General features: G+C 38.2%; 3 protein-coding genes across 3 annotated transcripts; 1 reads left to right on the top strand and 2 right to left on the bottom strand.

Annotated features, from left to right (window-relative positions):
- Positions 1 to 106: 106 nt before the first annotated feature.
- On the bottom strand, positions 107 to 6,840 carry dync2li1 (dynein, cytoplasmic 2, light intermediate chain 1). Its single transcript, XM_080869539.1, has 13 exons — positions 6,750 to 6,840; positions 6,523 to 6,649; positions 6,407 to 6,441; positions 5,430 to 5,499; positions 5,025 to 5,113; positions 4,620 to 4,809; positions 3,934 to 4,002; positions 3,726 to 3,803; positions 3,509 to 3,588; positions 2,945 to 3,015; positions 2,693 to 2,790; positions 2,481 to 2,573; positions 107 to 318 (listed from the first exon to the last, which is right to left on the bottom strand). The coding sequence occupies exons 1-13, from the start codon at positions 6,761 to 6,763 to the stop codon at positions 256 to 258; spliced, it is 1,077 nt and encodes a 358-aa protein (XP_080725665.1). The 5' UTR covers positions 6,764 to 6,840; the 3' UTR covers positions 107 to 255.
- Positions 6,841 to 6,849: 9 nt separating this feature from the next.
- On the bottom strand, positions 6,850 to 9,338 carry lyrm7 (LYR motif containing 7). Its single transcript, XM_080869537.1, has 5 exons — positions 9,265 to 9,338; positions 9,064 to 9,136; positions 7,880 to 7,950; positions 7,698 to 7,779; positions 6,850 to 7,526 (listed from the first exon to the last, which is right to left on the bottom strand). Exons 1-5 carry the CDS (start codon positions 9,280 to 9,282, stop codon positions 7,456 to 7,458), a joined length of 315 nt encoding a protein of 104 aa, XP_080725663.1. The 5' UTR covers positions 9,283 to 9,338; the 3' UTR covers positions 6,850 to 7,455.
- A 713-nt stretch (positions 9,339 to 10,051) lies between these two features.
- Positions 10,052 to 12,103, top strand: hint1 (histidine triad nucleotide binding protein 1). The gene is made up of 3 exons (XM_080869536.1): positions 10,052 to 10,211; positions 11,556 to 11,660; positions 11,815 to 12,103. Exons 1-3 carry the CDS (start codon positions 10,101 to 10,103, stop codon positions 11,977 to 11,979), a joined length of 381 nt encoding a protein of 126 aa, XP_080725662.1. The 5' UTR covers positions 10,052 to 10,100; the 3' UTR covers positions 11,980 to 12,103.
- The last annotated feature ends 6,409 nt before the right edge of the window (positions 12,104 to 18,512 follow it).

Below are 18,512 nucleotides of genomic sequence, written 5' to 3'. Positions count from 1 at the left end.
TTCTTGTGGTAACCTTAATCCTAGAACCACTGATGGCCGGGAAGAAAAAAAACATAAATTTGTTTGTTTTGTTTGGAAGAACAAACATTATTATTGGTAAGCTAAAACTATATTTTTCTTGATTAAAATGTCAGCATTTATTTATGTAATTATAGAAAAGTACAACAGAAAATATAATACAAAAGTAAACAAATAGAATATATATACCCTGTACATTATAACATGTTGTATGTGTGTAATAAAGCAGAAGATATCTCATGTCTCCAGCTCTAGACCTTTCCATGATTTCGCTGCATTCCTTTTATACTGCTCCAACTCCTGAAAAACAGACAGATGTAACACTTTTCACATATTACTGAGGCAATACAAGAAAATCAAAACAGTGCAGGTAAATGCAAAAACACACGCTACTGTGAAGAAATACTCAAGACTAAATCTGATGATGCAGATGAAGGAAGGTTCCACCAAAGGCAAACGTTTTCAATCTTGTTCTAATTTTACTGTTATAAATTTTAACATACACTCAACAAAAATATAAACGCAACACCTTTGTTACTGCTCCCATTCCCCATGGGATGGACGTAGAGACCTAAAATTCATTCCAGATACACAATATAACCATCCCTCCCAAACAGTGGTCACAAATCAGTCCAAATGTGTGGTAGTGGGCACATCTGCTATATTGAGATAATCCATCCCACCTCACAGGTGTGCCACATCAGGATGCTGATCTGACATCATGAGTAGTGCACAGGTGTACCTCAGACTGCCCACAACAAAAGGCCACCCTGGAATGTGCAGTTTTTTGCGCTATTGGGGGTCTTATATTTTTGTTGAGTGTATAACATGCCAACTTTGGCGTATCGAGTTTGAGATGCAGCCCTCTGGTTTTTTCCAGCTGAACATTGCACGTCTGACCTTGTTTGACTCCAGGGACGACTGGCACACACCTGAATGCTCCACACTTCGAAAATGCCAAAACGTCTACGTCTACAGAGGCGCTCACACCTCAGAGCAGTACTGTGAAACTTTCTTTTTTTTATATCAGTGTAAATAACCACAAGACACTGAAGCACCTAAACTACAACAAATACACATTACTAGGGGAAAACAGAACTATAGTTAATTAGCTTAAAACTCTTAAGATTGGTCTTTATTTGTATTCGTACTGAACTATGCATTTATACATTTTTACTTTGCAAACCTATCTCTAAATTCATTGTGTTATCTCTCAAATAAAGAGGTCATTTCTGACTACCATGATCTGCTGAGATTCTTTTTAATCCAGACTAGAGGGTGCTGTCTAGAAAGGAGTTTCTCAAGACTTATTTGGAATTAACCTTTAGCCTGTTTTTCTATTGAGTTCTCAGACCACACAATGGCTGAGTGAAACGACGAGCGCCAGGTGAAAGTCAGTCAGTGATAACAGCCGGTGACTCCATCGGGTTACTGCAGTTCAAGTTTCAGAGTGGCACTATTGCAGGCAGGAATGAAGACAGCTAATCTCTAAGTTTATCACCACAGGATATAAAGTTACAGCCTGTTCATTTCAAGACAGAATCACTACTAGAAACAGACTACTGAAGGACAAAGTGTTACTTTGGAACATTAACCTTCTTTAAGATGTCGAATGAGTTTCTCCATTTGTATATTTTGTACAGCGTACACAGTTTTTAACTCTGTTACCCACGCCAAACAGGCCATGTCATTCGATTGATTTGTCTGTTTGTTTAGCTATGTTTGTTTGTTTAGCTATGCAGGATTACTCAGAATGTTATATGAACAGATTTGCATTGAATTTTTACCACAGCCTCGAACGCAACAATACAAATCTGGATTTGGATGCAGGAATTTTTGGGGGATATTTTACTATTGGGAGATGGAAAAATTAGACATCACATGATATCTTTGCAAATTCATATAAAATTGAAATAAGGAAAATCGGATAATGTCAAACTGAACTGAAGTCAGATATCCTTCTGGATCCAGAGACTGAAGTCCTTCTGTCATTTCGACCTTGCAATTTCAGACTGCCCTTAATAGTGTTTAAAAAAAGAAATATACAATATATTTTTATTCTGACTATTAATATATTATATATTCATTAGCTTTTGTAACTTTGTATCCCACGAGCTTGTCATTTTAAGCAGGGTTATTATTTTATAAACACACATATCTTAACAGCCTCTTTTATCTGGGCTGCCATTATGTCTAATCCCTTTATCAAATGAAACTGTGCTATGTCACAGAAACTTATCTTCTTCATTTTGCGTTAAATGCTTTAGTGATTTATTATCTTCCTAAATACTTGCTACCCCTCAGAAGGAGGACAAAAGTCAGGGTCACGAATCTGAGATAAGTGAATGGGAATTCTGATTACCACTGATTAACCACCGTACTGCCAACTCATGAGTCAAGAGACTTGACTGCAGTAGGTCTGTCAAAATAAATGCAATGCAAACACGTATATAAAGTATTACCTGGTCTTTCTGGGCTCTCATGGCATCAATCTGAGGCTCACTGTACTGGGGATCTTTGGCTGGATCCTTTAGCTCTCTCTGCTCATTTGTACTCTGCAATGACAAAGTTGGTTAGACGAACAGATGCTTTTAAATCATGCAAAAGAAAAAGTAGTTTGTCTACATAAGTTGGATTTTGCAGAAGACAAACATGTTGCCAGAAGCTTAACTACCTCTGGGGGGAAGACACGCTCATACACTTTCTTCCAGAGGTCTTTTGGATTTTTAGCATGGAGAGACGTTATATCCACATCGACAGTAGGTGGGGAACCTATATTAACAGATTTTAAATAAAATATCACACCAAATGTTAAATAAAGGAGGGTGGATTTAAAGGAGATGTTTTGTTTCATCACAGAGTTTTGTAGTTTATTCAAAACTTGAAGACATTTCTACTTTTGGCTACTGGGGGGCGCTGTGCTCACCTATTTGACCGAAGGAATCAGAGCCTGCTGGAATGATGAGCGGCTTGAGGGGGTCAGAGGAAACAGTTTTCCTGATTACAGAAAAAAAGAACAAGAAAAACAGTATTACAGCTAAAACATTAACCAACAGACCCTAACATAGACAGCATTTTACATTTTTTTTGAAATTCTCAATGAGAGCAACACACATTTTCCCTTCAAGAAACAATGACAGTTGTTGTAAGTAGCAGCCATGCTCCTTTAAATGCAATATCTAATACCTCCATCATAAACAAAGGTAAAGATTATAGACTTCTGAGTGTGTATATCTATCTGGAGCTGTCCCATCACATGATTATATAACTAAAGTGAATATCCTAAGCTCACACTGTTTATGAAAACCTGTTCTATATCATACAATTTTTATACAGTACAAAAATGTAAATAAATCTGCAATGAGACTGTGAAATCTAGTATTATCAAGCATTAGTGGTAACATTAAAGTAACTCTATTGACACTATAATCTAAAATGAAAGCCCATGCCCATTACTGCTTTGTGTTCAATGTTGCTTTATCCTCCTCACCCTCTCTCCAAACCGAAAGCCAGGTGCAAGAAGAAGCTCTTGGTTTTTGATATAAGGCTCTCTGATTTGATGCTAGTGAACTAATCAAAGCATTAGGAGACACAAACACAAATACAAAGCGGTGGTTAGAGACAGCAAACTATAAGAAATATATGAAAAAGTGCAAAATTATTTGTTAAATACAAATGTGCTGCAGGAGCATTAAAAACGTTCTTACAACGAGAGAGGCCACGTAGTAATGAGCAATAAAACGCAGTGTTTTACTGACAACTTTCTTCTTGTCAGAGTCAAATTCCTGAAAAGCAGATGGGAAAATTGGAAATCTTATATACAAATATTACTGAAATTTATGATCTAATAATAATTCTGTGTACGTGTCTTTTTTTAATAAATCATTTAAAAAGAGTACAAATAGTGTGTTTTACCTGGAAGATGTCGTACTTGCTGCCGATGATGAGCAGAGGAACAGGAAAGGGACTGATCAACTCTCTGTCCTGCTGACAGAATCACAGTTAACTCTGGAGACAGCACCGGCCTTACACACTTTTACACTTTTAGTTGAGATTTGCTTTTTGTTCCCTCTGACAATAAAATATCTATTTTCACCATCTTGGTTGCATTTGTCAGGTCAATGCAAATTTTACTTTGTGACATTTGAGTGTTTAAAAAGCCAGAGGCATGAGTAGTTCATGTAAACACTTTAAATATGCAACTTGTTACGGATGCCTCAGTGCACCAGCACATTTACCCATTGATGACTGTTTTTTTTATCATCCTTATTAATCTGCAGTCTCTTTGTGCTGCATCCCTTGTGCTGATCGACTGTAGAGGCTCACCTGTATCACCATAAACCCTGAGGAGGCAGAGCTGCCTTTTCCCTCAGTGCTTTTTACAGTCTATTATGTATTAGTTGAGATGGAAGTTACTTGTGATCCTGTTCTTGGTTACATTAATTTAGTCTAACGATATTGATATTATTAGATAATACATGGTTAAAGAAATTTGCTTCATCTCACATGTTGAGTTCCTTTGAGTCGTGGATTTAGAAATTGTAACACAGCTATAAAATTGCTGTAATACAAATTGTATGTGTAATGAGACAAGGTCTTACAGGATAGTCTTTAGGTAAGACACGTGCTGCTGAGTGGCTGGGAGTCTGGTGTTTGACTCCGGATTTGGATTTCTGTACTTGGGAGGAGGTTCTCTCTAGGTGAGCCTGTGCAGCCTGCAGTAGCTTCTCCATTGTTCCCCACAGAGCGTTGGGTTTAGACAGGTCCAGGACGAGGATGACTGAGAGACAGCTGAACAAGACAGGAAAGGAAAGATGGTTTTCCTCTGAGGTTCAGACCAAGAAAACATTCTTCTTCTCTACTGACATGACATTGCTGTTCAAGAGATTCAGATTTTAAAGATACAAATAATAATCTGAACAGAAAAGATAAATAACATAATTCACACTGTGAATGTGTCAAATACTGACCCCTATTCAAAAGCAGGATATTTGTAAGAGACCTACCTGATGGTGACAGGAGTGATGGGGATCTGGACGAGGTCTGACAAAGAGGTCCCTCCTCCCAGCTCCCATAGGTGGGCTATGTCTTTAGGCTGAAATAAGTATATAACAGTTTTATCTTGAAGTTACATAAACATCCAGTGCAACCCTAACCCTCTATGGCTTGTTCCACATTTCAGCTGCATTTAATACCAAGAACTAAAATATTTACTTGCATAATGAGCACATCCTGCCACATAAGTACACTAAACGTACTCTCTAATGTGGTCACTGTGCTGAAATACTGGAAGGAAGTTCCTTCCTACTAACGCAAATAAAACATATACAGCATAAGGTGTATAACCACATTTGTCTTCTCATTTTTAAGAGACTAAAGCAAAGTGTCCAAGACTAAAAGGATTTACTTACCGTGTTGTGTCCTCGTGCTCGTCTGCCAAAAGTGTACTCCAAGGCCAGAGTTGGTTTGGATAGTTCATCTCTAGTAGACAAAAAAAAAGTGTGTTTATACAAAGTATGATGTCATGAAACTAACTTGTGCTTTTGGTTAAATATTTTACAGTACCTCATTCGTGTGTTTTCTCTAGATCAGCAGAGACACACTACACTTCCTTCTGGCCTTCTCTGTATTTCTCCATTAACACTCTCAAAGCAAACGGTACATCTGTAGAGGTCGTTCTAGACATGAGCCACACTGCTGCTCACCAATCATCACCCCGTTTCCCAAACAAAGCTTAAACTCTTTCCCATATCTTCATGGTATGTCTTAACAACTCTATCCCTCTGTTGTCACTACAGCTCTGCACATCACGCTTGTTCTTGAAAATCACTACACTTCTTTTCCATTTCTCAGGCATCCTCTCACTCTTCAAGAGTCCACTCTTAGCTCACAGCTGCCATCACTTCCTCCTTACTGAACTGTCCTCCTCTCTCTCATTTTCTTCATTCATTAGCTCTTCAAACTACTTCATCTTCTCAACAGCCTCTCATCATTCATTAGTACACTTCCTTCCAGCTCAATCTTGCCGCCAAGCTAATTTTCTTTCCTTAGTGCCGAGCCTCACATAAGCCTTTCCTTATGTGAGGCAGATCTACATGCTTTCCCAAATTTTTATTTGTTAACCCCTCCCTTTGAATAATTGCCAGCACTCCCTCATCCCACCACCAGGTACTCCTTATGTCAATAGGATACACCAAATACTTTCTTGGCAATCTCCCTAAACACTTCAGCCATATAAAAGCTTTGCCAAATATTGACTGTGAAAGGATCAGCTTTAGCTTTCGTGTTTCACTTTGCATGGTGTAAACTGCCCCTGCAATGGGTCTGAATAGTGAATATGAAGAGGGGTTTAGAGCACTCTAGTCTGCCCGGGCATCATCATACCAACCTGTCCAAGCACCTGAGGAGAATGGACGTTTTGCCCTAAAAAATAAACGGATGTGAGTTTACGCAGTACAGTAACAAGATACAAGCGCTTCCGTGTGAAATCAGTGACACACACACCCCAGCTTTGCTCCCCATCAGAAGCACCGTCCGCTCGTTCACAGCCTCTCCACCGTCCCTCTCCTCTGCACCTCCGCTCTCCCGGCTGTGGACCTCCGCCGCAGCCAGCTCCCATAATGTGTCCGAGCTGACCCATACGAGACGAGACGGGACGAGTCGGTCGACAGATATTACTATTACTGTTATCACAGTAAACAGTTATAATGATAAAATAAAGTAATTCTCACCTTATTTTTGGCATCGAGCTCGATGGTTAGCGAAGGCTACACAGCTAATAGGAAGGCTAACCGTTATAAACGTAACCAAAGCAACAGCGCGTTTTGATGACGTAACCATCTTATGTTTTAATGGACATTGTGGGATATGTAGTTTTACGCAGACAGACTATAAACTTGTAAAATACATTTCCATATTGTCATATCTACAATCTGCTATATGCCAACAATGTTTTAAATTAAGGTATCCTTTATTACAGATATATTTCACACAGAGGTTTTTACAAAGGTTTTCAAAGATAATTCTTTTTGTGGCTTTAAAGCAGAGCTGATTCTTGTTGTCTGTGGTTGTAACAGCAAATTAAGTCTGGGACACTCTGGAAATACTTGTAGTTAATCAGATAACAGTTTACATTTGTTACAGTACCAGCAAATTAATATTTTCCCCTTGTTTGATTCAATCATATGAAGAAGCCAGCAGATAATGTTTCAGTTCCATTTCATAACATGCTGTACACGAAATGACACGATCCAGTTTTCCCAGCACAGATTCCTTGAAACAGAACGAAGTAGATCCTTGCAGAATCAAAAGTGTTGAGATGATCTTATATTTTATTATTTTTTTAATGTTCCTTCTATAAAGCCAAACTGAAGATGAAAAGGCAACAAATGATATATAGTCTCTTTCCTGGTGATCATGAAGTTATCAAATGGTTTGTCACGACTTTTCCCTTGGTTTGTCACAATAGGGGACGTTTTCTAGCAGAAGGTCATTTCTGGGCCGAAGCACTGAGAGTGAGGAGAAAAAAACAAAAAACAAAAAACACAATCGTATCATTAGAGGAAAAAAAATCATTAGCAAGTATATACATTATGATACCTGATGTATGAGTAATCTTTGCATGCACATGCTACTTCCTTAATAAAAAGAAAAAAAAGAAAAGACAAATCATGTCATACACAGCTTATCTTCTGCTACGTGTTCCATTTGCACCACACTCTGTCGAAGGACGATGTCAACGTCTGAGCCCATTTTAATCAGCTATATATATATATATATATAAAAAAAAAAAAAAAAAAAGTAAAAGTAGAAGTTAAATAAAGTCAATTTTATTTTCAAATATCAAAATGCTTCACAGTACCTTCTGGATGTTTTCTTCTGACGTTTCATTTTTGTTTTTCCGAAACTCCTCATTGATCTTTAATCGTGCAGCTTTGTAGAAGAAAACAAACATATTTCGAGTCACCTGAGCAATTCTGCAGTTCTAATTTGACTTCACAGCAAAAGGCTCAGAAAAAAGGTTTCATTTACACTCATTAGATGAAAATAAATCTCTCCAATGCAACCTTTCTATTACTCTGTGTACATGCTGCTATTACACACGGCCCTCATTACTGATGTAATCCAGATGATTTTCACATGTTTATCAACCATACAATGCAAACTTACATTAAATATCAGTTTACACTGTAAATAAGAATAACAGGGTGGACGTTTTATGCTTTAACATGTTGGTGAACCATAATAAAACATGGAAAAAATGCTTATGAGAGAGTCTTGATTCATCCTCAATCATTCAGGTAAGGAAATCCCAAAAAGTTGATCTGGACATAACGTTTTCAGGAGAATTGTTTTGTCACTCATTCCCTCAGATACAGCGGCCACACAAGCAGAAGAACATCACATTTAAAAAAGCCCTGTAAATGTGGTTATCCCAGCTGGACATATGTCAAAGTTGGGAAAACACCTAAAGAAAGCTCCAGGCTATCCAGGAGGGAAGAAGGACAAATGCTGCCTAAGGGATCACTAAGGGTTTTCTCTTATGGGTCATGAGTATCGAAACAGACTGTGAGGTCTATTTACACCTATAGGCCATTGGACACTCTTTCAATGATGAGGATGTATACAATCTGAACAGAGTGGAACGCTGGTTTCAATGGAAAGTCATGGATTTATGTGAAAAGCCCTAAGGCGACATCTTTCTTTGCTGTGATTGCAGCCACTCTGCAAATTGTACTTTTGACTTTTATAACTTAAACTGGTAATTGAACTTGCACAAAGACGTCTGGGGACATGGCATTTTAGGCTGTTTGTCCAGCTGAAAAAATAAATAATTTTAGGTATATATATATATATATATATATATATATATATATATAAACAATTTAATGGTAGAGAGGGGTTAATAATATAAGACACGCTCATGGGGCTCATATGACACCGAACATTAGGAATGACCCATTTGATGAATGCTGAGCATGTGTTCACTCATCTCCTGTTTGATAAGCATCAATTATCAGTCCAAGATACTGCTCACAGACTCACCTGTCAGTGCTCGGTCATCATCTTTGAACACAGCCATCCTGGTCCTGTGTAGCGTTTTAAAAACGCCCAGAACCTGTATTCACAAACAGGCAGCTTTTATAACAGCTGTGAATGATGCTACCAGTCACCTGCAATTTCAAGTAACATGCAAGCAATGTTGCAATAAAGGTATTTAAAAAGACGATAATATCCCATACTAACCTTCAAACGAGTGCCCATGTTGCCTTCTTGTGTTCACTTCCGATGTAGGGAGACGTCACATATGTCAGAGCCCAATCAGAGCCGACGCTGGAAATGAAGCTGTGATTGTAGCCAATGAGGGCTCAGAGTAGTTTCACTGAGCTACTAATTCGATTGAGAACGGCCTCTCTCTAGATTTCCCATTTTATGGGGGGCACTGGTGAGCTGTGTTTTGTGCTGAGAGCTCCCTTCGGACACAAAAGTGTAAATGTTGTGGTGCATATAATCCATTTCTTGGATATTTTACAGGTTTCTGTTGGAGTAAAAAGAACTTTCTGGACGGCACCATGAGTCACTTTTATGGCTACTGCCGTCTTGAATAGGGGAGTGAAGCTAGCAGCTAGAGAAAACTTCTAACGTTTCTTATTATACACACGTTTTGTATTGTTTTTTGGTGTGGTGTAACTGCTCCTCTAACGTCTATGGATTTGTGCACTCGTAAAAGCTAGCATTTATTAACATTTCACTAGCACAACGATGTTTTTCATTGTACTAAAGAATAAAGGACACGAGTCTCGTTTTATTTAAAGTCGGGTGTATAATCGAAACCGTGTTTGCGAAAAATAAATAACTTAGTAAGTTTTTAAATCAGGAAGTAGGTGTAAATAATTACTTTCACCATTTAGCTTCGTCCACGCTTATCCACTGAGGGACGTGCGCCCTCTGCTGCCCCTCTGTCTGAACTGCAGCCTGTACAGTGGCATTAACAGGAATTGGAGTGGCTCTTATCATAGATCGGCTCTGATTTTAGTGACACTGGAAGCTGCGTGGGGGAGCCGTGGCTCATCTGCGTCAACATGGCTGATGAAACAGCGAAAGCGCAGACCGCCAAGCCGGGCGGAGATACGATATTTGGAAAAATTGTACGCAAAGAGATTCCTGCCAACCTAATCTATGAAGACGATCAGGTATGCGTTCATCACTTTGATTCACGAGGACGTTTAAAGTCTGAATGTTTCTCATCGTGGCTCCGCAACTGCCTGCAGGAGGCGTTCAGCTAATGCTAACTCAGCGTTGCAGAAACGCTGTTTTTGTGCCTACTTGCATTTAAAAATGCTGCAGCAGAGCTTGCAGAAATCATGTAATACATCAGAAGAATCTGCAAGTTTATAAAATAGCCATATTTGCTGCAACACAGCGTCTGAAGTTACAGATAGTTGGCTTTGCACCAAGAAGTGACAAGGTTCACTCCAGTGCTGTTTGTTTGCGGACTCGTTAAACATGTAGCCGCTGTAGGCTAGAGCAAGACAAGGAAAATTAAAAGGTGAGGTTCCTACAATAAAGCAACATCAAGTGATTTGCAGCAGACATTAGTGAAATGGGGAATCAAAGCGTTAAAAAAAAGCAATATTTATTTTTATTTCTAAGTTTTGGAACTGCTTTGTATTCCCAGTGTAATGAGCTATAGTTGATGACTCCAGATAATTTATATCTGTCATGTTTACAGATTCCACATTTTTGTACGCCTTAAATGCAACAAAAACATGTAAACATTGTGTCACATTAAGGCTTGGGCTGTGCCACTAGTTGAATTTTAGTTGCAATTTTGTCGAAGTCGACATTTGTTGTTGTGCCCCATTCTGCTTTCTTTGATGTGTTTCAGATATTTGTGACAGAAAGATAGCAGCAAGATTGAAAGGGAAGGTTTACAAGATGACAGTGAGGCCTGCTGTGATGTAGTGTTCGTAGACAGTGGCACTGACAAAAAGGCAGGAAGTAGAGCTAGAGGTGCAGATGAGATTCTTCATTGGGAGTGATGAGGAGGTACAGAAATTAGATTTAATAAAGAAGAACATGCAGAGGGTTGGTGTGACAGAGGAGGATGCTTGGAATAGGGTGGAGGCAGGTTATCTGCTGTGGGGAAGAAAATGAGTGTGACTCATGATCATCTCATTTAGAGCTGAAATTACAATTAGAGTTGATGGAAATTAGCCTAAAAAAGACAATTTTATTCCTGTTTTTTTTTTAAAGTTTAATAAATCTGTTTTTCCAAAATGTGTGTTTAAAATTTTCAGTATTGACCAAATATTCATGACTATGACTTTGAGATAAGCAAGCAGCCTTAATGTGTTTAACTCCAAATACTGGGGTGTGCATAAACACGTAAAACTATCTAAGTACTATTAAGACCTGAGTTATTATCATTTTTTAATTATATTTTTATTTTTTGTTTTCAGCTAACTTTCAGTTATTTCCAATTTTGATTGTGCACAGTCTAATTCTGTTTTCTAATTTCTTGCTTTGGCTCTCAGTGTGTAGCCTTCCCTGATGTCTCACCTCAGGCTCCCACTCACATCCTAGTCGTCCCAAAAAAGCCAATTGTTCAGCTCTCTCAAGCCGAGGATGACGATGCTGCGGTAAGTATCATTGTAATGACTTTTGCTTGTGAAATAAACTATAAACAATCTCACACTATCATTTCCCTGGCATATTTCTATCAGTGATCACTAGGGGGAACTATTTGCCTTTTTAATACTTTAATGCAAGTCATTCTTTCTGTGTGTCTCTTAGTTGTTGGGCCACATGCTGATTGTTGCAAAGAAGTGTGCTCAAGATGCCGGCCTTTCCAAAGGCTACAGGATTATCATCAACGATGGGCCGGACGGAGGCCAGTCGGTGTACCACATCCACATCCACGTTCTCGGTGGGCGCAGTATGGGGTGGCCTCCTGGCTAACGCTCAGCTTCCAGCACCCACCATCCAGCCATGCATATTCACATCTGTTGTCTGATTACCAGTGCTGTTAAATCTGATCAAGCCAAAATATATCTGTGGAATTAAAAGGCACATCACAACACCACTCGTGCTGGCTTGTCTTTATTCTTAAACCGGACATTTTTTTTTTTTTTTAAATAGAAAGCTTGATCGTGTTCTTCAGTGGGGTTAGCAGTAATGTCATTTACAAGCCTTTAACTGAAAGACGAGCAGTTGCGGTCAGAAGTCTGCATATAGTCATGATAACTTAATGATTCCTTTGCATTGTTCTTTTTCCAGGGATTGAATGATTGTACAGCATACCTGATTTTCTCTAATCTACACAGAGTCAAAACTGTACTGACAGGCTCAAATCTATACATACATAATCCTAAAGTGGTGCTGAAGGTTCTGCACTGTCCTTTAACTTGTTAATGCTAAGACTCCAAAGTGATCATGACTGATTACAACTAGTAGTTTGTCTTTGCCAGCATTAAAGGAATTGTTTTACAGCACTCATTAGATTGGATCCAGGTCTTCCATAAACTGGAAATTACTGGAACACCAGTACTACTGTCTTGAGAGGATGCTGATCAAGTAAAAAGCCCCTGCCTCAAAATTGACTCCTTCAAGCTCAACTGAAATACGCAGCTGCCCACATGGACAAGCCAAATACCTTCTGGAGAAATGTTTTATAGTCAGATGAGACAAAGATTAAGAAATGTGGCCACAATGACAAAAGGTGTGTTTGGAGGTGTAAAGGTGAGCCTTTTAAACTTAAGAGTAGTGTACCAGTCAAGCTTGGTGATGGTAGCATCATGGTTAGGTCTTCACCTTAAATCAACAGGTAGAAGGTTGAAACTTGGACACAGGTTTTCCAACAGGAGAATGATCCCAAACTGTTTTTTAAAATGGATTTTATGGGCTAACATTACACTTCTGAAATGGCCTTCTGAAGTCTACACTTATAAACCCAGTCTGTGTCAGGAAATCACCAAATTTACCCAAGAGTGGTCAAATATCTGGCTGGAATTATGCCAGAAGCTTATTAATTGCTGCCAAAAGCACCTAGCCAAGGTTCAAGTTGCTAAGGGACATTTGTCCACAAATTAGCGGGAGTGTATTTGAGCTTCTGTGTATACTTTTGACCCTGTGTGGATTAGAGAAAATCCAAAATAAGTTCAAACTCGTGCATCCAATTCTTGTTCTTTAAAGTCATTAAAGATGTATGCTGTACAATCGCTCCACCCTGGGAAAAACAAAAAACAATTCAAAGAAATCATTAAAATGAGGACGCCCATGATGACTGTATGCAAACCTGACCACAACTGTAGCTCTCGTGGTTGAAAGGAGTGCAGCTGAAAGGATGAGGGATCGTTCCTGCTCAAAATGGGACTGTGGGACGGTTAGAGTGTGGGTTTCAGCTTTCTTATAAACCACTTTCCTAGACAACATGAGTAAAGTCATCTGTCACAAGAAAACCAAGGGAAAAATAAAAATATTAGAACCAGTCTGAGTTTTAGATCAATAGAGTGATTATATCTTTGGGCCAAAATAAAGCGTGCCCTCACTGGTTTCAAGGTTAAGAAAATAATTTAGTGTTATGGTTAGTGTTTGGAACTTGGTTGTAAGATTAATATTAGGGGTAAGAGGCTTGGGAATCCATTAATAAGAGAACAACTTTTAGCCAAAATATAAGAGGTACCCATCCAAATGACCTCAGCACTGCACTTATTCAGGCCCCCAGCCACAAACCTGACAAGTCTGAGAAGAGATGTGAGAATTCTGAATTTATTAGTGGGATAAATTGTATAAACCTCCTACATCAATTAAAAAGAATTGGATGCCAGGTACCATGTAAAAAAAAACTGATGTATTGTAGTTTGAATATAGTTCTTGTAGATTACAACAGCTGAACATGCAAATGTCTAACTGTTCAGGCATCACAAAGCGAGTAGTTGTATCATTTGCATTTTCAGTTGACGCACTATTAATGGCAATTCTACTCAGTAAAAATGATAGTTCAACTGACTGTAAAGGAGTTCCTTTTTTAAGGAGGAATAACAACAGGTTCCTCATTAATCAGTAGTGCTCACGTTACTTCTGTGCAGGTTAACTAAACCCCAAAAAGTAAAAGTGGGACAATTTGAGACGGGTTACTAAAACGGCTGAAACATGAGCATAAGCTCCAAATGTAAATACAGTGAGGATAAAAGCAAGTTAGAGTTTAATCCTTTAAATAACAACCTGTTTTTTCTTTACTGTTTTTTGTCACATCACTTTTTGAGTTCCAGGCTTCCTAGGCTCACCTTCCAACAGTCATGGGATGTTTCTCAGTTGTTACTGGAGATGCATTTCCTTTTCTTTGTGGTTAAGAGTCTGGGATAAGCCAGGTTTATGTTAAAAAGGGACTTGTTTATATACACTCACACGATCAAGGTGTGAATCAGAATGGGGAATAAAGGTGATTTAAGTGACTTCGAAGATGGAATTTGGTGCCACATGGGCTTTTCTGAGTATTTCAAAAAACTGCTGATCTACTGGGATTTTCCCCACATAACCACAACCATCTCTAAGGTTTACAGAGAATGATCCAAAAACAATATCCAGCAGTGGGAGTTCTCTGGGTGAAAATCCCTTTTTTTTATGTCAGAAGTCAGTGGAGAAATGCCTGATTGCTTCAAGCTGATAGGAAAACAATATTAAGTCAAGTAGTTTCTCATTATAACCAAGGTTGTGGATTTGGAGAAGAGCATCTCTAGATGCACATGCAAACAACTGAACTAGGTGCGGTTAGTGCAGGACAGGAACTACAAAGACAGTTCTCACGGGCTCAACAAAAGACTGGAAAAATGTGGCCCGGTCAGATGAATCTCAATTTGTGGTGAGACATTGGGATGGTAGGATCAGAATTTGGAGTAAACATAAGAATGTGCCTTGTATTGGTGTAATGATGTGGGGGATATTTTCTTGACATCACAGCCTGCCTGAACATTGTTGATGACTGCATCTATCCCTGTGTCGCCACAGTATGCCCATCTCCCGATGGCTGCTTCACTGTAAAATCTAATTCGTTCCCAGAACTCAAAAAAATTGAGGAAACTCGTTGCCTCAAAAAAACTGAATAAAGCTTAGCTAAAAATGACTAAATTAGGACAACTTGTTTATTTTGAGTACTCCGTACAAGCTCATATGTTCCCAGAACTCAAAAGAAATTGGATCAAGTTTACGTAAGATGACCAAGTTAGGGCAACTTACTCATTTTGAGTACACTGTACAGCCTTGTTAGTTCCCAGAACTCAAAAAAATTAAGGAAACTCATTGCCTCAAAAAAAACTAAGTAAAGCTTACTTAAGATGACTAATATTGCAAGTCTGCAGTATTAAGAATAACTTGATATTTCTGACTGTACAGTGCTAATTGTTTACCTACACTGAAAAAAAATTGGAGTGACATTTACTTAAAAAAAGCTAGGCAACTTTTTCCACACAGAAAGTGCTTGTAATCTTTACTCGGGCTATTTCTAAGTAATATTTACTTACTAGAACCATCTATTTTTTATGTGAAATACACAAGTAAATTGCACTGGCAATACTCATCTATAGGTTGTAACTTTTACTCAGAATACCATTGCATCCAATTACAAAACCCAAGTGAACATTGCTGATATTTCTTTGTGTTTCTTACTCATCTTTTCTTTGTTATATTCTATGTAATTATTAAGTAATATTTATTATGAATGTACTAGTTAATATTAATCGAATTGAATAAATATTCTTATTATTCTATTAAATAATAAATCAATATTTTCCAAAACAAATATTTGCAGCTTAAGAGACACTTATTTCACAGTTGAAATGGCATAGATATATTTAAAATATCTACATAACATTATAACCACAAAAAACATGGCCATAGAACTTCTTGATCGCAAATTTCAAAACAGAGCATATACACATATACAAAAACAAACAAACATGCTATTCAAAAACTCAGTGTGCACTGTCCCCTTTCTTCTAATCAACTTTCAGAACACATACATCAACTCTGTCCATTAACAGTTGCAATCACTACCTTTGCAGACATTCTCAGAACGTTCAGGACAGAAAGAACTTGTATAAAACTGAGCAACATTTGAAATTACTGTCAGAAAACAGACAAAATGCAAACAAATTAATTGTACTGGACAAAAGCACAAATAATACTGGAACACTCACGCTAAAAGTTTCTTGTGGAGAGACTGGACCTTTGGTGACATTTTAAGGATGTCAAGCTCAAGAAACAGCTTCTGAAATGCCTCAAACGTATATTTCAGTTTCAGTGGGTAACTTAAGTTGACAGCATAGATGACACCCATGAGCAGGAGGCAAGCGTTTGTCACACTTCCGCAGTCCTCCAGAATTTCTGTCCCCTCAATGATGACCGACACGTTCACAGGATCTTGGTTTTCCTGTGCCACATTGGGATGGATTACGATGATCTTCATCATGTGATTACTGCAGTCCTCTTTCAATGCTTCTTGGCTGACGTCCTCCTGTGAAAACAAACAAACCACAATTAGAAATAACTAGAATAGATTCCAAGTAAAAGAAAAGGTTAAGAGAAAAAAAATGTAAAAATAAAAAAGAGGTATACTCAATTTAGTATACTCAAATCAAACAATATTCATATGGCACTTTTCATACGTAAAGTTACAGAACGTGCTTCACAGAGGCTGACCCTGAGACAAAGAAAATCCCTTTTGGGGGCCATCCAGCCTGGAGCTGTCCATGGGACGGCACGCGTGTTGGTAGACCAGAACCATTAAATCATTAAAATAGGTTATAAAGGTATAATCAAATTAAATACTCTTTTGCTCATAAAATAAAGTTAATAAGTGATCATTAAATAGTCAGAAAAAAACCAGACAAAAGGCAAGTTAAAGTTTAAGGCAGATAAGATAAAGATTAAATATGATTTAAAAAAATAAAGGGTAAGAGCATAAAGATTTAAGAAATTAGTTAAAAGCCTGATTGAAAATATTAATCTTGAGTCTTTTTTAAAAAACATCACGAGTGTAGAGAATCTTTGACCTTCAATATATCATCACAAGTGAAGACCAGATTATAAGGTTAGACAATTTTAATACAGTCATTATGATCATCAGATACCTGATGGTCTTTGATCAGCTCCTCTCCACTCTCTCCAAGATACTCAACTAAGCAACGAATGATAATGTCCCTTCTGCCATCGACATGATGCTATTAAACCCAAAAAGAAAATTTATTGCAGAAAATACACAACATAACATATGTAACATACATACATAACAGCACATACAGATGTAAACAGAAAGTTACCCATGGAGAATGTAAGCCTGCAGCTACATTCTAACGTTGTGAAGTGTACAACTTAACATGAATTTCTCAACGATGTGTGTTAAGACAAGAGTCCAGTGCATGTCATAATCTGTGGGTCCAGAAACTGTCTCTGCCCAGTGAGGAAAGTTTTCTGCCTCATCACTGGACATGCAAATGAATTTTTTGCAACATATCAGTACCTCCTATCACAATATTAACCAGTCAAGGACAGGAATTCCCACACACAAGAGTAATATTTTGGGAAATAATTGTATTGGAGTCTATGGGCAGCAGGAAGGGATCTCGCTGCACTCAGAGGGTCACTTTGAAAATTCTGTAAATTTCTCTGCTTTTGAGCGCATATTAAGGGAGAGATGACAGGTTTGTATACATTTGTAGAGACAATCATGTGCATAAATTGTTAATTGTGGCCACAGTGTCAGGATCAGGAGAACAGTTTCAGCCAACACAGACACTGATCAGAATAAAGGACAAGTTCAGTATTTTACACTTAAAGCCCTGTTTTCAGTTTATGATGAAATCGAACGATTTTGATTGAAATTTGGACACATGCTGCTGGCCCGAGCTTTTTTGGTTTCTGTGGTAGCACACCCCCACCTCCACAATGGCTTCATAGGTGCACTGGAACAATCCTTCCTAAAACGCATAAAACTGTCGTTTACAAAGACGTGAAACTCACCGAGTGGTCAGAAGTGTTCACTGATATGTTCACACAAAAATCGCTGCAAAAGATACTTTCCAACTGGTTTTTATTGTAGTTTTTGTCCAACTCCATTGACTTGTATTAGATGTGCTGTGATGTACGGTATTAGTCCGCCGCTATTCCATTCTATTATTCAAGCTCTCGGCGGAAGAATGTACAGGTGTAAGGCGTTTGAAAAAATAGGTCCAGTTTTACAACAAATGGTAAAACACCTGTTGGAAAGCATTTTTGCAACGATTTGTGTGTGAACATATCAGTGAACACCCCTGACCACTCGGTGAGTTTCACGTCTTTGTATGAAGCCATTGTGGAGGTGGGGGTGTGCTACCACAGAAACCAAAAAAGCTCCGGCCAGCAGCATGTGTCCAAATTTCAATCAAAATCGTTCGATTTCATCATAAACAATCTGAAAACAAAGCTTTAAGTTTAAAATAACAAACTTGTCCTTTAAA

The sequence above is a fragment of the Rhamphochromis sp. 'chilingali' genome (assembly GCF_963969265.1).
Source record: "Rhamphochromis sp. 'chilingali' genome assembly, chromosome: 20".
NCBI lineage: Eukaryota > Metazoa > Chordata > Actinopteri > Cichliformes > Cichlidae > Rhamphochromis > Rhamphochromis sp. 'chilingali'.
The sequence above is the reverse complement of the archived record's forward strand: the minus strand, read 5'-3'. Positions and strand labels throughout refer to the sequence as shown.

What these genes read in the sequence shown, in the direction of transcription:
- lyrm7 (XM_080869537.1), bottom strand. An exon ending in TGATGACCGAGCACTGACAG is followed by an intron (nt 7,951 to 9,063) that starts GTGAGTCTGTGA and finishes TCTTCTACAAAG; the next exon opens with CTGCACGATTAAAGATCAAT. An exon ending in CGTAGCAGAAGATAAGCTGT is followed by an intron (nt 7,527 to 7,697) that starts GTATGACATGAT and finishes CCTCACTCTCAG; the next exon opens with TGCTTCGGCCCAGAAATGAC.
- hint1 (XM_080869536.1), top strand. Translation starts at nt 10,101, where the DNA reads ATGGCTGATGAAACAGCGAAAGCGCAGACCGCCAAGCCGGGCGGAGAT. An exon ending in TAATCTATGAAGACGATCAG is followed by an intron (nt 10,212 to 11,555) that starts GTATGCGTTCAT and finishes TTTGGCTCTCAG; the next exon opens with TGTGTAGCCTTCCCTGATGT. An exon ending in CCGAGGATGACGATGCTGCG is followed by an intron (nt 11,661 to 11,814) that starts GTAAGTATCATT and finishes TGTGTCTCTTAG; the next exon opens with TTGTTGGGCCACATGCTGAT.
- dync2li1 (XM_080869539.1), bottom strand. An exon ending in GCAAGTACGACATCTTCCAG is followed by an intron (nt 3,804 to 3,933) that starts GTAAAACACACT and finishes TCTGCTTTTCAG; the next exon opens with GAATTTGACTCTGACAAGAA. An exon ending in TGATTCCTTCGGTCAAATAG is followed by an intron (nt 2,791 to 2,944) that starts GTGAGCACAGCG and finishes CTGTTAATATAG; the next exon opens with GTTCCCCACCTACTGTCGAT.